The 16,074-nt window shown below is 55.5% G+C and overlaps 3 protein-coding genes across 4 annotated transcripts; all 3 read right to left on the bottom strand.

The window, feature by feature from the left end:
• Nucleotides 1-723: 723 nt before the first annotated feature.
• Nucleotides 724-3,211, bottom strand: Galr3 (galanin receptor 3). The gene is made up of 3 exons (XM_028789956.1): nucleotides 3,197-3,211; nucleotides 1,934-2,296; nucleotides 724-1,497 (listed from the first exon to the last, which is right to left on the bottom strand). Exons 2-3 carry the CDS (start codon nucleotides 2,290-2,292, stop codon nucleotides 747-749), a joined length of 1,110 nt encoding a protein of 369 aa, XP_028645789.1. The 5' UTR covers nucleotides 2,293-2,296; nucleotides 3,197-3,211; the 3' UTR covers nucleotides 724-746.
• Nucleotides 1,689-13,072, bottom strand: Gcat (glycine C-acetyltransferase). Of its 2 annotated transcripts, none has more exons than XM_028789955.1 (9): nucleotides 12,828-13,072; nucleotides 10,528-10,658; nucleotides 9,351-9,452; nucleotides 8,975-9,121; nucleotides 8,441-8,595; nucleotides 8,257-8,339; nucleotides 7,925-8,096; nucleotides 7,489-7,610; nucleotides 1,689-2,296 (listed from the first exon to the last, which is right to left on the bottom strand). In XM_028789955.1, the coding sequence occupies exons 1-9, from the start codon at nucleotides 13,012-13,014 to the stop codon at nucleotides 2,247-2,249; spliced, it is 1,149 nt and encodes a 382-aa protein (XP_028645788.1). In that variant the 5' UTR covers nucleotides 13,015-13,072; the 3' UTR covers nucleotides 1,689-2,246. The 2 variants fall into 2 exon arrangements, with proteins under 2 accessions (XP_028645788.1, XP_028645787.1); XM_028789954.1 differs by lacking the exon at nucleotides 1,689-2,296 and adding an exon at nucleotides 6,892-7,213.
• A 380-nt stretch (nucleotides 13,073-13,452) lies between these two features.
• On the bottom strand, nucleotides 13,453-15,740 carry LOC114640875 (histone H1.0). Its single transcript, XM_028789952.1, has one exon. It carries the CDS (start codon nucleotides 15,228-15,230, stop codon nucleotides 14,646-14,648), a length of 585 nt encoding a protein of 194 aa, XP_028645785.1. The 5' UTR covers nucleotides 15,231-15,740; the 3' UTR covers nucleotides 13,453-14,645.
• Between the last annotated feature and the right edge of the window lie 334 nt (nucleotides 15,741-16,074).

Genomic DNA, 16,074 nt, shown 5'->3' with positions numbered 1-16,074 from the left:
TTTTTTTTTTTTTTTTGGTTTTTCGAGACAGGGTTTCTCTGTGTAGCTCTGGCTGTCCTGGAACTCACTCTGTAGACCAGGCTGGCCTCGAACTCAGAAATCCACCTGCTTCTGCCTCCCAAGTGCTGGGATGAAAGGCGTGTGCCACCACTGCCCGGCGACCCTTGATTTCTATACGTGTAAAAGAAGGCTAATCATATCTACCTAACAATGCTGTCTTGATAACTGAAGAACATAGCGTTCTGTGGGGTACACAGTAAGAACTAAAGGACTATTTGTTATTCCCTGTTTGAACGAGCCAGGAGTCCGGGGCACTCATCACCCCGGCACTTGGGTCATAGAAGCAGGAGGATCAAGTCAAGGTCATCCTTGGTTACAGAAGCCAGTTCTAGGCCAGCCTGGTGTGCTTGAATTAGTCTCTGCCCCCTCTCCGCGAATTAAGTTAGGTCAGGGCTTGGGACCAAAAGGGTCTAGTCAGAGGTGATAGAAGAAACAGGGCGTGGAAGGTACAGCCAGGTGAATGGATTGTTGTCCTGCCCGACTGGCTCTGGATAGGGGCTGAGGCTGCCTGCTTTGGGACCCTAGTTGGGTGGCCCAATCTGAACCACTCATGTGTCCCTGCAACTTTGCCTCTGCTTTTCGGTAGAGCCCGGCGAGACTGCCATGCCCTACACGGTCCATGGCGGCATTCTGCTGCCCAGGGAAGAGGACAGACCGACAGCTGTCAGGAGTTCAAGCAGGCAGGGTTATTGCGGTCCCCGGGCGGCCAGGGTTAGTCCAGTCTCTCCACCGCGCAGGGCATCCCCTCGGGGCTCCATACTCCAACCGCGAGGTCTGGCGTCGCCGGGATAACCGGCGGGGCCCAAAGATGCCGGCTGGACACGACGGAGGGCTCGATGAGCGCGGTGGTGGTGGCGGTGGCGGCGACGGCCGCAGGGCCACAGGCGGCGGAAGCGCGCGCGGAAGTGGCGCGAGGCGAGAGAGTAGACGAGCGGATTGAGGCAGGAGTTGGCGTAGGCGAGGCAGTGCGAGGCCAGGCGACAGGCGTAGGTGGCCGGGCTGAAGGCGAAGCGGCCGTACCAGAAGCAGAGGATGAGCGCGTGGTGCGGGCCCCAGCACAGCGCGTAGAGCGCGGCCACCGCCAGCATGGCGCGCCCCGCGCGTCCGGTCGCCCGTCTGCGCGCCTCGGCCGCCGCCGCGTCCGCAGGACCCACGGCGGCCCACAGGAAGCACAGCGTGCGCCCGTAAGCCAGGCTCACCACGGCCACCGGCAGCAGGTAGCCCGCGGCGAAGGTGGCCACGTCCAGCGCGCGCCGCCGCGCGTCCTCCCAGGCGGGCACGCAGAGCTCGAGCGCGCCGTAGCGCACCGTGCCGTAGTAGCTTAGGTAGGGCGCGGAGAAGAGCGCCGCCAGCAGCCACACGAGCCCCACGGCGGCGCGCGCGTTGCGCGGGGTGCGCAGGGCCCGGGAGCGCAGCGGGTGTCGCACGGCCAGGTACCTGCGGGCGGGGGCGGGGAGGTCAGGGGGCGGGGCTTCCTGAGAGCAGGACCCCCGCGCCTGCCTTAATTTCCACATCCAACCCTCTTGCCTGGCATCTAGCAAGGGCTCAAAGAGAAGAGACTCATCAGCTAGGGAATTTCAAGCCATGGATAAATGTGAGGCAGTGTGGACCAGGTATAAGGGACCTTAGCATCTGACGAGTGCATTGGGAGTTTCTTTTGTTGCTACACGATTCCAATTTATATGAGGCCCTAAGCTGACACTCGGGGCATAGAAATGCCCTTTGGAAGTTCCCACTGGAGGCTGGAAGGGCAGATACCACTGAGGCCTTCCTTTCCTCCCACCGAAGTCTGGTCCCTAGTTATATTCTCCTAGCTAATAAGAATCTGTCCAGGTCGCTCCAGGTTGGAGAGCCTGCCCCAGGTACAGCTCACCTGTCCACTGAGACGGCCGCCAGGGTGAAGCTGCTGGCGTACATGGTGAGATAGATGAGCAGGTGTACCGCCTTGCACACGAAAGCCCCAAAGAGCCAGGCATCCAGTGTGTAGATGGCTGCCTGGAAGGGCACGCAGCACAAGATGAAGCAAAGGTCGGCCACCGCCAAGTTCAGGATGAAGAGATCCGTGGTACTGCCAGGTTCCTGCCAGGCACTTGGGCCAGGCTGCAGCAGCACGGCCAGCACCAGCCCATTGCCCACCATGCCCAACAGGAAGATGAGGGCAAAGACCACAGGCACTGCCACAGCCCCTACGCTCCCAGGGCTGTCCAGCGAAATGTTCTGGATGTCAGCCATCTTCCTATCAGATGAGAAAGAGAAAATGGGTCTTCAGACAAGAGCCCAGGTCTCCAGGCACTTGACCCAGGGACTTGGTTCCGATAGCCTGGATCCGACCAGGTATCTGGGCTAGAAGTTCATGAAGGACAGAAGAGGGCACAGCAAAGCCAAAATCAGTATGTGAGCAAGAACCTGCCACAGTCACTTGGTTGTGTGTGTATGTGTGTGGGGGTGCTAATCCTTGGTTTCCTAGGGAACACCTCTGTAACCCAGAACCTGGAAGGCCGTTTGGGTTATTCTGGATTTATAAGGCATGTGAACACACAGGCAGAAGAAGATGAAGATGCTGTGGCTGCAGAGAGGCAACATAAACTCTGGCTATATTTTTTTTTCAATCATGTTGGAAGCTCAGGAGAGACTTTTGTATTTAGGGACATTTTTGTGGCAACAGGCTGCACCGGTAACACCCCTGAGTCATTGGAGAGTCCTTCTTCATGAAAGCACTACAGCAGCAGAGCTAGAAAGACCACAGAAGTCACCGCCTCTGCTCTGTACATAGGGAAACTGAGGCCTAGAGAGGTGACATGAGTGGCTAATATCACATCCTGAGTGACAGATCTGGGGCTGCCGTGATCCTGATTCCTAGGCTGGAATGCGCATCTGAAAGACTGCAACAGGTGGTACCCGACTGTTCACACGTGTCCCATTGCACGTGTCTGTGTGGACATTGCCTGATTTCATCCCCGCCCCGACCCACAGTTGACAACCTGTGGATCCCCTTGCACTCCAAGTCTGGCGCAGCAGTGGGATGACTTAGGAGGAGGAGGGTCAGGAGGCAGGGAGGAAGGAAGAAGGGGGACATCTGCCCCTACACAGCACCCACATGCAGCAGGCCCCCAAACCCAGGATAGGCGGCACCCACCTCAGCCCTAGGCACTGGGCCCCTGCATGCTTCCGGGTAGAACGACCAAGCTGGAGCTTCTTGGTTCAGCTCTTGATTGCCTCCGTGCAGGTACGCCTCTGTTTCCTATTTCTCTCTCTTCATCTTCAAGGCCCCCCCACCTCCTCTCCTCTGCCCTCAGCTGTCCGCTGAGTTGGATGTGGGCACTCGCTACTGCTCCGGAATGGACTGGCCACCTCCTCCTCAGACCCCCGATTTCCCCGGGGTAGCATACTCTTCAGCCCGGCTCCTCTCTGCCTGTCTGCGTTGTTGCTACCTCATTCTCGCTTTCACGGGCAGTAACCCACTGATCTCCGCTCAATGAGACTGGCTTTCGCGGTTAACCCTTTCATGCCCACGGCTCAGCCGAGTCCTGGCACCTCCCACCTCCTGTGGCCTGTGACTCCTCCCCCTGGTGCCTAGCTTCCCTGGTTCCAAGTGGAACTCCGATCTAAGCTCAGAAAGGATTTCTACTTTTAAATGGCGTTTCCGAGACTGGAAAACCAGGACCAAAAGCTCTTTGTTGTGGACTTCAGGTAGTACAAACTGCAAGCTTCAGTTCCTGTGAATCCCCCAAAGCAGCATTTCATTCACTAAGCTGCTTTCAGGGGCTTCATCTACTGGAAGCCAGGTCTTGGTTTAGCCTGAAAGCCCCGGAGAAGCCAGAGAAGGTTTCAGAGGGGGAACATGTCCCGTACCTTTCCATTTTGTAAGAAGTTTGTTATGGCTGAGGGGAAAGGGACACAGGATCTGCTCTAGGTCCACCTCAGGGCCTCTTGCCCAGACACAAACCAGCGGCTAGGAGATGCTGCTGAATAGTTGGCATGAGCCCTGAGGAGTGGCCTATGGCCAAATGCTTCCATGGGTAGGGCAGCTGTCACTTGGGGGTGGGGCACTAGACCTGGCAACGAAGAGATTGGATATAGGACAACTGTATCAAGGGCAGACATCTGCAGAGAGCTGGGAAGGGAGAAGAATCCTTCTAGAACCGGAAGGTGGAGGGTTCATCAGAGAGGAGTGCTCCGTGGAGCCAGGACCGGAAGAGCTGGGCAACAGTCTACAAGACCAATTCCTGTGGGAAGCCCTGTGCAGTTACCAGAGTATGAGGGACCTCTCCAGTGTCACCAACTGCCCTCCCCGCAACATACAGAGACTCACTGGACTGAAGCTATTAGGAATCAGACCTAGAAGCCACAGTGCTGCATTTCAGAACCTTTGGAAGTGATCAGGAAGGCAAGCGCTTCAGCCTGCACAGGGCTTTTGCAGCTCTCTAGACTTGGTGTGACATTTTAAAACTCATGGGTGACAATGCAGTAGACGTCCAGAAGTGTGAATCCACACATCCATACCGGAGGGAGTCCCAGACCTAGGTGGATTCTATGACCTCTTCCCACCCTTTGGAACACCCCACCCCCACCCCCACTGTACTGGCCTCCACAACCCCTCCTCCCCTGCTGGGGTTGGGCTCCAAAGTACTCATGTTGAGGGTTCTGAGAAGCAGCAGGGCTGAGCTGATACGGGTAGTGGAAGAGAGAAGGAAAGGGAGCCAGTCACTGAGGGCCAGACTGTGGAGCTGGGAGGACAGACCATCATGGCTGGAGCTCCAGGATGCTTTTACCACCACCGCCTCCCCCTGCTCCTGCCTGCCTCCATCCTGAACCCTCAACCCCGCCCCCTTGGCCTGGGAGCTAGAGCCTGAAATCAACCAGGACTTAGGGCAAATCCACAGTGGCTCTTCTGATACCTTACAGCTTGTCACAGGGGCCCGAAGTCTACTGGTATGTGCCCACTCCGGATCACATGCTGTACTACTGGGCACCTTCTATGACCCCTTCTGGATGGCAGATGAGTTGCAAGGTGAGGGAACCAAACCTGGGATCTGCGGGCTTGCCGAGACCCAATGCTGAGCCCCAATGCTGGTCTGGAGTAAACACTGTGACCAACTGGCCTGGGAGGACAGGGTGTAGCTGCTAAGGGGACTGCCTCCTGACAAACGCTGCCTTCAGCAGTGCCTGGGAGCTACAGGAGTTGGCTCTCCTGCTGTGCCATTGGATGCCAGCTTCACTTAGGTGTGGGTGGGCACAGGCCTGGTGTTCTGGACCTGGCTATGTATGCCACACACATCACCCAGTGGCTGCTCTTGGTCCCTGGGCATGAGCCGTCAGCCTGCACAGGACAGGACACACACATCAAGTTGCTGCTGGGGTACCAGGCATCAGGTGCCCAACCTGCTGGTGATGGCCTGCAGGTGTTTCTGCTCTTGACGTTAGAGGCTTACAGTTCCTAGAGTCCGCCCAACAGTGACCTAGCAACGGCTTGCATCATCACCTGCCGCCATAGCCTGCCAGATGTGGCCGTGTATACAGAGAGCTGCTCACCACCCCAGCCCTTCCTTCTATCCCCCACCCCACTCTTTTTCTGCTTCCACGTTTTCCTGGCCAGCCTCTTTCCCCTTCCGTGCCCCTTTCTATGACTCTACCTCGTATCTGGGTCTCTCTTCCCTTTCCCCACAATAAATTTTCTTATATCAGGTCTGTCGAGTGGTGTGATTTCTCAGGGGGACACTTTGGTATGGGCCCACTGGGGGCTCCCTAACTGCCACCACCATTGCTTTTATATTTCATAACAAACGTAGCCCCAGCTGCCTCCCACCAAGCTGCAAGCCTTCCAGCACTACTGGATTGCAAAAGAGGATTCCAGGAACCCCAGCTTTATGAATCTGCAAGGTTAGGTCGGAGTTTGCTCTGTCCCTCCCAAGCTGTTCTGGTACCAGGCAGGTGAGCTGGAGGTAGAGGTGCGGGCCTCGCGTCCTGGGTTTTTTTTTTTTCTTTTGGTTGTTATTGTTTTAATGAAAGTGCCATTTGCCCTCAGTTCTACTTCAGAAAAGCTAAGGAGCTTCCCAAGGCCACACCGCCACACTGAGCCTTCCAGCCGCAATTATAAGCCTGTGAGGCTGAGCCTGAGATTCCACCCCTCTCTTCGCACAGCAAAACAAGGTCAGCAACGTGGGAGGGAGGCCATAACTACGGTAATGGAGCAGGTGTGATGGTTGTGGGTAGGAGGACGAAAAAGATCAGGCCTTCGCAGCAGCAAACCAGCCCTTCTGGCCTTGCCTGAGGGTTGTCCAACAGCCTGGTCCAAGGCCCCCAGCTCGAAGAGGCGGGGCAGCCGGCGGCTGCAGCCTGAGTGCGCTGCGCCCCCTGGCGGCTGACCACCAGACTATCGGCTTCGGAACCAGAGACAGAAAGGTGTCTAAATGAGCTCTCTAAATGGGGGAGACTGGGACCTGCACAGGGGCCTAAGGCCACGGAGTTAAGGGCAAAGCTCTAGAAAACAAGAGTTCGATGTTCTTCAGTGATGACTGCTTTCTTCTTTCCGGGGCCTGAACCTCTCTGCCCTCTCCTCCTAACACAGGTCCAAGAACAATTCTTATTCAGCAGTTAGCAGGGCACAGGAGACAAGGAGCCCACCAAGGTTAGACTGCGGAAAGGGTTCACAGGGATTGTTCTCCACTGCCCTGCACAGCAGCACGGAACACGGCTGTACAAAATAGCGGCTCCCGGACTCAGCATCCCAAGCGAGCATGCTGGGGACTACCCTCAGAGATCCAGCTCCTGCCTGATTCTTCACTTAGTCTGAGGACTGGGCCTACCCACAAAGAATAAAGCAGACTGAAGTGTCACAGCCAATTTCCACATTGTTGTCTCTCCAACCACAAGTACAGGCCCATTTTTCAACCAGGCTCTAGACGGCTGGGTTGAGTCAGAGTCTCCGGTCTGGGCTGACCAGAGGAGCCCTATGTCACTGGCATAGAGGAACATTGGCTCTACAGGTCCCTATCCAGAGCTTAGGGCAGAGCTCCATGCAGCCGCCCCACCTCCACAAAGGCCTCCACACAGCGGTCAATGTCCTCCTCACTGTGCACAGCTGAGATCTGAACCCGGATCCGGGCCTTGCCCTTGGGGACCACAGGGTAGCTAAATCCGATGACAAAGATACCTGGGAAAATAACAGGGGTATACCAGAGGCAGGCAGATAGGCTTTGGGGCCATGACATATAAGGGCCTACTGTCCCATGGTCCACCCACAAGAACAAGGGACACCCAAGCTGACAGGCATGGGACCACCTCATAGCCTGTGGTTTGTTAAGTTGGAAGATGATTGATCTAAGGACATGTGGGCAGAAGAAGTAGGACCAGGACGTGGACCTAGGGAGGAGCTAGAGTTTACAGGTGTTCTTTTCTCTGAGGCCACTCTGGCCCCAATCCTCTTACCTTTCTTTAACATGTCATCCGCCATTTGAGAAGACAACCGGGCATCACCCAGCATCACAGGGCAGATGGGGTGATCGGCTCCCGAGATAGTGAAGCCAGCGGCTTCCATCTTACTGCGGAACCTGGGGACATAGTTGAGTGTCACAGGTAGCTAAAGGCCATGGAGCCTGAGGAAGAGGCTCAGGACCTATGCCCACCTGTAAGAGGAAGGAAAAAAAGACAGAAATACAGGCCCAAAGAGCAGGTGGGCTCAGGCAGGGGCAGGAAGGACAAAGGGAGGTGGGAAAGTAGGCAGAACAAGAGAGGACACTGGAGACTGAAGGAGGACGCTGTGGCAGAGGGAGTGAGGAGGAAAAGAGGGAGATGGGCAGGAGGAGGCAGAAGGGTGTGGCTACCGTCTCTCCCTCTCTCTGATCCACCCCTGCAGGCACCATACCGCCGGGTCTTGGCAGCCATAGACTGGACGATGGCATTACTCTCCATGAGCAGGTCCAGGGCCTTAGAAGCACAGCCAACAACAGGAGGGGGCAGGCTGTTGGAGAAGAGGTAGGGCCGAGAGCGCTGCCGTAGCAGGGAGACCAGCGGTTCAGGCCCCGTGGTATAGCCCCCTGAAAACAAAAAAGAAAAGTTGAAGAGGGGCCAGGAACTACCTGAAACTCCTCCTATAGCTCATACTCCTCCCCGATTCCTGTCCCCACCTTCTCTACAGCTACAAGGCAGGCCCTGCATGTAGGGAAGGAGACCCCATAGATAGGATTCTGTAGGCACCTGATGCTCCGCCCAGCGCCTTCCCCAGAGTAGAGTTGATGATGGTGACCTGGTCCATCACACCCAGCAGCTCATCTGTGCCCCTGCAAGGAAAGCCACCACTGCTGTCACTGCTGTCAGCCATTGGCCTCCTGACTTCCCACCCACCTTCAGAAGCCCCCACCCAGGCCTCAAATGTTCCCACCGTCCAGTGGGCCCAAGAAAGCCAGTGGCGTGGCATTCATCCACAAAGACCAGGGCACCGTATTGAGCAGCAAGGCGGCAGATCTCCCGTAGAGGAGCAATGTCACCGTCCATGGAGAAGGCTCCATCTGTGGCCACCAGGCGCAGCCTGTGCTTCTGTGGGAGAGAAGAGCAGGTGATATGTACTAGGACCACACCATCTGTTCTTCTACAGCCTTGAGGCTGTATCCTGGGCCTTGCCCATCTCTCCTAGGCTGAGCCACTTTAGCCCTGTCTCTGAGAAAGGGCTCAGACCTCAAGTGAGCACTGGAGTGGGGACAGGTCCTAAACACACACATACACCGTCTGCTTAAAAGGTGCTTCCTGATCTCAGGTAACATGGAGCTATAGAACAGTCTTGGGCATAAGGGATGAGGAAGTCAAAATGGCTCCCTCTGCTGTTCTGGCTCTTTGTGAAGAGGGAATCCCTCCAACCTTGATTTCCTTGAGCAGGGAAATGTAGGCCTTTCCCTGGAGCCCCAGGGCTTCACCCCACCTGAGCCTCCTTCAGTTTAGCTTCCAGGTCGGCCATGTCCAGGTGGCGGTAACGGTACTTGTGGGCCTTGCACAGTCGGATACCATCAATGATGGAAGCGTGGTTCAGCTCATCTGACAGAACCGCATCCTCCGGGGTCAGCAGAGCCTATGGGGAGGAGTTCTTATATAGCCACCAGAAGTTGCCCTTCCCTCACAACTCCCCTCAAGGCAAAACTCTACCTCTACTGAATGCCTAGGGCCAGATGAAAACATGCAGTTAGTACCAGGTTCCCGTCACCTGTGCCTTCCAGTTTACATAGGTTGTTCTGTGGCAGTGACATGCTGCCGAGCTCTCCCCACTGCCCAACTCCAAGCCACCCACAGGCTCTACGCACCTCAAATAGGCCAGTGTTGGCATCGAAACAGTTGGGATAGAGGATGGCGTCCTCACGCTGGTGGAAGCGGGCTATCTTGGCTTCTAGATTCTTGTGGATGCTCTAAAGGATACAGGCAGGTAAAGATTAGTGCCTGCAGACTTTGTGGGACATGTCCTAGAGGACAGAGGCTTAGATGGCCATCAATAGACTCAGTGCAGGAAGCCTATAGCTTCAGTCACACCTTTCATTAGGCACAGATGGCTCTTGGGTCTTGGATTGTAGCAGGAGGATGGGGCCTGGCAGGTCTCTATTCCTGAGTAGACCATTGTCTGCAGGGGAGGTCTGTCTAGTATTGGGATTCTGAGTGATGCTCGGGACGGAAGACATGTCTTCACATCAGACTGGCTTTTTGGTTTCTCCACAGCAAAGAAGAGGATCACCTTAAGTGAGCTTATACTTATCTGGGACTATACCACTTAGATTTGGGAGCTGTTTGGTCCAACTCAAGAGTTTTATTAGAAAATGTGGGCTGGAGAGATGGCTCAGCGGTTAAGAGCACTGACTGCTCTTCCAGAGGTCCTGAGTTCAAATCCCAGCAACCACATGGTGGCTCACAACCATCTGTAATGGGATCTGATGCCCTCTTCTGGTGTATCTGAAGAGAGCAACAGTATGGTCACATATATTAAATGAATGAATGAATAAATAAATAAATAAATCTTAAAAAAAAAAAAAGAAAAGAAAAAAGAAAATGTATGGCCGGTCATGGTGGCCCACACCTTGAATCCCGGCACAGCACTCGGGAGGCAGAGGCAGGTGGAATTCCAGAAGTTCAAGGCCAGCATGGTCTATAGAGTGAGTTCCAGGACAGCCACAGGAAACCCTGTCTCAGAAAAACAAAAAAGAAGGCACCCAGGTTTAGTGGCAAAGCTTCTCCCAGACATTCTGGAGACAGAGCTCCAGCTCTGCCTTCTGCCCCTTTCCTGCAAAATGGCCATGGGAGGTGCTTTTTGTCTGTCCTACAGGTGGGGAAATGGAAGCTCAGAGGTCAAATTCCTGGTCCTGGGCTTCTCAGAAGAGCCCTGCCCCAGCCTGGTAGCACTGGGGCTGACAGTGGGCACTGTCCTGGGACTAGTTAAATTGGCTGAACACACAGACAGCAGAAGCCAGTGCCCACCCAATACCTGCTGTATACCTGGGTCCCACAGATAAAGCGAGTAGAACTGAGGCCAGCTCCAAACTCCTCCAGAGCCTGCAGACCTGCCTGGATCACCTCAGGGTGGCTGCTCAGACCCAGGTAGTTATTAGCACAGAAGTTGAGGATTTCTGAGGAGGAGAAGACCAATAATGCAGCTTAGAAATGCAAGGAGGGGCCAGGCAATGGTGGCTCATGTCTTTAATCTCAGCACTCAGAAGGCAGAGGCAGGGACATCTCTGTAATTGGGAGGCAGAGGCAGAGGAATACCTCTGATTTTGAGGCAAGCCTGGTCTACAGAGTAAGCTCCAGGGCAGCCAGGACTACACACACACACACACACACGCACAAAGAAAAAGAAAGAAACAAAAAAAGGCAAGGAAGGAAGGGAAACCGGACATGATGGTGCAATCCTTTAATCCCAGGACATAGGAGACAGAGGCAGGTGGCTCTCTGGATTTGAGGCCAACCAGGTCTATACAGTAAGTTCACGGGGGGTGGGGGGAAGAAGGAGAAGGACGAAGAAGAAGAGGAGGAAGAGGAAGAGGAGGAGGAGGAGGAGGAAGAAGAGGAGGAGAGAAAAGGAAGAAGAAAAGGAAGGGCCTGCAAAAACCATAGTGCTAGGTCCTGGGACAGGGCCAGAGGAAGTCAACTTGGATTTGTCCTTGAGAGGCAACAGCTGCACAGAAGCTCCCATTCTAGGAAGAAGCCAGGAGGCTTTGAATCCACTACCACAGTACAGGAGGATTACAAAAGGTTTGTCCCTCTCTGCTTTGCGAAGTTTAAAACCTGGCTTTAAATAACATTCCCTCTAAGAGGATCCCAGACCTTCCTCACAGATTCCGCAGCCCCAGGACCATGGCCATCTGGGTTTTACTTTTCTTGATTGTGAAAGGGGCCTCGGTCCTCCAGCTCCAATGCTCACACATCTGCTGCCACAGCTTGCATCTCCAGAGGGGTGTCCCAGAGACCTCAGGCATCCGGCTTAAAAAGCTAATAAGGCAGGGCTGGAGGGATGGCTCAGTGGTTAAAGAGCATTGACTGCTCTTCTAGAGGCCACGAGTTTAATTCTCAGCACCCACATGGTAGCTCACAACTGTCTTTAACTTCAATATCTGATACCCTCACAAAAACATACATGTAGACAAAACACCATTCCACATAAAGTAAAAATAAACAGCCTAAGAACTTGATTCTCTCAATGTCTCATTATTTGTGGTGGTGAGTGCTGGGAATTGAACCCACAGCCTTCTGTGGGCTGAGCAAGCACTCTGCCACTGAGCCACATCCCCAGCCTACTGATTATATATCTCTCTGAAATCATTCGGGGAGAGCTGTTTGGTCTGGTTGAAGGTTTTGTTAGGAGACAAGACAGGTACAGCCCTGGGAACTTCTGCATCCGTAAATCCCTTCCCTTCCCTGCTTGCTTGCTTAGACTTTAGCCTCTTTGGTGGAGGCTGGCCTTCCACTCCAATATCCTGTGACACTGGAGCTGGCCAGTGGAGGGTCTGGGGAAATCTGGTTGCATTTCACCTTCTTCCTTTCTTATTTGTTTATGTTTTTTTGAGGCAGGGTTTTCTGTTGAGACCTAAATGCTGAGGATAAGGGCATGCTTCCTTTCCATAAGAATTGGTCTCTCAAACCAGGCATGCTGAGCAACTCAGCAATTTGGGGGCTACAGAGTAGGTTCCAGGACAGCTAGGGCTATACAGAGAAAGCAGGTCTCGAAAAACCAAGGGGGGTGGGGGGGAATGGTCTCTCTTGCATACAGATGTCATCAGGAATAAAGGTGTAACTGGGGAGGCAGAGGCAGGCGGATTTCTGAGTTCGAGGCCGCCAGCCTGGCCAACAAAGTGAGTTCCAGAACAGCCCGGGCTACACAGAGGAACCCCGTCTCGAATAAAATAAATAAATAAGGAATAAAGGTGTAGCAACTGGAGCCCTTCACACATATCTGCTCAAGGAAGGTTTTGTTCTGGTCACGCCTCCTGGAAGCTGGGTGTAGGGAGCTGATGCAGCTGGATATCGCTCTCTCTTTCTCACAGGGTTGGGTCTCGGTGCAGCCCAGCCCTCGGCACCCAAAAGGTGCTGACAGGTAAAATCACCTCCCTCCATCGAAACAGGTTTTAAATGTAGAAACAGGTTTAAACAGGTGGAGTTAACACTAGGAGACCAGTGTGCCCCAGACAGACAGCTACGAGTGCACGTGCCTCACTCCCACATCCGCCTTTCACATGCAACCTTTGGAAGGGCTCTTGGACACCTGACCAGGTACCAGGTCTCCCAAGAGGGGACGTTACCTCCGGAGATACCGTCCACGCGGATGCACGGTCCCTGGCGGGACGTGATCACCCGCTCACTCTTCCAGGTGCCGGCCCCGCGGATCCCTTCCAGCTCGCCGTCCAGGATGCAGCGCAGTTGAGCCAGCGCTGAATGAGCGCGGCGGCCGGGGGACAGCGCCGCACGCCACATGAAGCTGACCCACATCGTGCACTCAAACTGAAGTGCTCCGGCCAGCACGCCGCCTAGCGCTCCCCGTCACGTGGTGTGGGCAGGGCCGCGGCAGCCAATCAGAACAGGAGCTCACTTGGACACTCCGGTAGACCCCGCCCGCGGGCGGTGCCTGACGGCGTCGGCCGGCTACGAAAGGATTGATTTGTAAGTCCAGACCGGAGGTCCGCGCTGGGGAAGCTGAGTAGGCGGAGAAAGCGACTTCAACGCCTCTCCTCCCCAGACCCTGCCTACCCACCTACCTCTCCCGGAGACCCACCTACGTGCCCAGCCGACCTTCCTGCTTGAGCCGTCCCGGCACTCCAAAGCTTCACTATTCTCCGGCGGCGCGAACGTGGCGCCCGCTCTCCCCACACTCACTGCCCGTCAGATTGCTCCTCTCTCCTCCAGTTAAAGAAAAATGCACCACTCAGATTTTTTTCCTTTCCAGTTTTATTTTAAAGTTTTAAAATTACAACCACAGTCATTTTTCCCTCGGCACTAGTTACACTTGTTTAAAAAGGGGGGTAGGGTGCGCGAGTTTCCTATTTTATTAAAATAAGAGAAAGACAACTGTACAGATTTTTTCTCCCAGCTCCCGAAGTGAGACTACTAGTCCTAGACATGGATATATATACATGTACACACATGCACACAATTCTGGCTCTCTAAAGCTACCTAGCAAATTCCAATCAACCGTAGTGTCTTACAGTCCACTCCCTGCCTCTCCCCCTCCTTGGCTACTTAGAAAAGAGTCAAAAAGTAAGAGGTTGGAGGGCTTTTAAGTGGCAGCTGGTAGAAATGCAGCGGCACCAAGCAAAGCCACATCTTACACAGGAAGGGGGGGTGGGGGAAGGAAACGAACAAAGTCCTCCTAGGACACAATCCATCAATCGTGTGGAAAAAAACCCAAGTTTCCATAGGCACACTGAGGCACTTGGCTGACTCTCCCCCTCCCCCTAAGCCCACTCCCAGTTAACCAGACTGCTGAAAAGACCCCCTCCTTCCCAATAGCTAGATCCTGGTTGTGAGGAGCTACGGTTTCTCTAACCAGCTGTCACTTGGACCCCTTTCCCCCTTTAGACAATGGGGAGGGACTAGGGCAGAAGAAAAAAAGAAACCAGGTCCCCAACTTACCACCAATGGCAGGGCAACCCAGGGACTTTTCCTCCCTCCTTGGCCAGCCAGGTGGGATATCACCTGCTCCCCACCAAAGGTTCTGAAGTGCTCATGAGGGACAAGCAACCTAAGAAAGTCTTAAAAGACAAACCTTAGTTCCTGGGTCCCCTCACCCAGCCAGAAGCTTGCCGGTTCCATTTACCTTCGTAGTAAACAAACCACCGAACGAAACACACAACCCCCCCATCCCTGACCCCATAAGGTTAATATCAAATCAAGAAAAAAGTACATCTCCATCATTACAAAGATGAGGTCTGTTTGCTGTCCTTGAACAATGGGTTAAGGAAAAAGGAACCGTTCCACAATGTCTGTCTGAGGAATCCAAACTCTGTCCTCTCTCTCTAAAGTCAGAATAGAACGGGCAAAGGGCTGCAGATGGGACCAAGAGAGAAATGTATTTACAGAAAACAGGGGGGAGGAAGGAGTGTCCCCACGCAAAGCCTTCACTGTCACTTCTTCTTGCTGGCCCTCTTGGCACTCGACTTGGCTTTGGGCTTCACGGGTTTGGCCTTCTTGGGTTTGGATGCCTTGACTGGCTTGACTTTGACAATCTTGGGCTTTTTGGCTTTCTTGGGCGTGGCAGCCGGCTTCTTCTTGGCCTTCTTGACCGGGGTGGCTTTGGGTTTCTTGCTTGGGGCTTTGGAGGCAGCCTTCTTGGGCTTGGCTGCCTTCTTTGGAGTGGCCACTTTCTTGACTTCCTTCTTGGTCTTCTTGAAAGCCACCGACCTCTTGGGCTCATCGCCCTTGGCCAGCCTGAAGGAGCCCGAGGCGCCCACCCCTTTGGTTTGCTTGAGAACACCGGTGGTCACTAGGCGCTTGATGGACAACTTGATCTGGGAGTCGGCGTTCTCACCCACCTTGTAGTGGTTCTTGATGTACTTTTGGATGGACTGGCGCGAGGAGCCGGCGCGGTTCTTCTCTGCCTGGATGGCAGCCACGATCATGTCTGAATACTTGGGGTGGTCCGTGGACTTCTTGGCGGCCTTGGCCCGCTTGGGCTTCGCCGCCGGGGTGGAGGTGGAGTTCTCGGTCATGGTGGCCGGCCTGCTCCCGCGGTTGAAGGAGCCTTCGGATGGACCAGCCCTCGCCGGAGGCTGTGCAGAACCTGACTCGCGATCCGCTCTCCGGCTCCACTAGCAGGCCAGACGAAAGTGCGGCCGCCGGGGACGCGGGCGACGCGTGGCTCCTGTCCTCCCGCCGCGGGTCGCGGGCTGCTCTGCGCGCCCAGCCCCCACCGTTCCGTCGCTCGCCCCGCGCCTGGCGCTGCCTCCGCCTCCGCCTCCACGGCCTCCCTTTTCCCAGCTCTGCGTCTGGCGCTCGGGCGGCGCATCCGGGTATTTAGCGGCGGCGGGCGGACCGCGGTGAGGACTGGGCTGCTGGCTGCCTGCTCCCGGCCGGGAATGGCGCCGCGCCGCCGCCATCTGTGTTTCTTCCGCCGAGCAAACTCGACCTTTCCCGGCGGCCCGGGCCCTCCCGCTGCCCGCCGTCTCTCGGGGTCTCTGCCCCGCACCCTGGGCTTCCCCGCTGGGGACCCTGGCGCCCCGGCCGCCGCCCCCCGCGCCCGCCACGAGCCCCAAACGGCGCCGAGGAGCGCTGGAGCGCCGGCACATTTCCCCTTTGCGGGGGGCTGGCTCTGCGGAGCCGGGGAGCCCCGGGGCTTGAGACCCCCCGTAGGAAAGCTCGCCCTTGGGGCTACCAGGGACCCCACTCCCAGCTGCCTGCGGGCTCCCCCAACCTGGCGGAGCGGCTCAGAAGCGGCCCCAACTAACACACGCGGCCCCGAGCTGGGCGACTCCCAGCCCGGCCGAGTCGGGACAAGGGGGGAGGGGTCGCCTCCCCGGGGTCCGGTCACCTCTCGGGGGTCACCCGAACACAGCT

Source organism: Grammomys surdaster, unplaced genomic scaffold (assembly GCF_004785775.1).
Source record: "Grammomys surdaster isolate TR1022 unplaced genomic scaffold, NIH_TR_1.0 125852, whole genome shotgun sequence".
Lineage (NCBI taxonomy): Eukaryota > Metazoa > Chordata > Mammalia > Rodentia > Muridae > Grammomys > Grammomys surdaster.
This window is presented reverse-complemented; position numbering and strand designations above follow the sequence as displayed.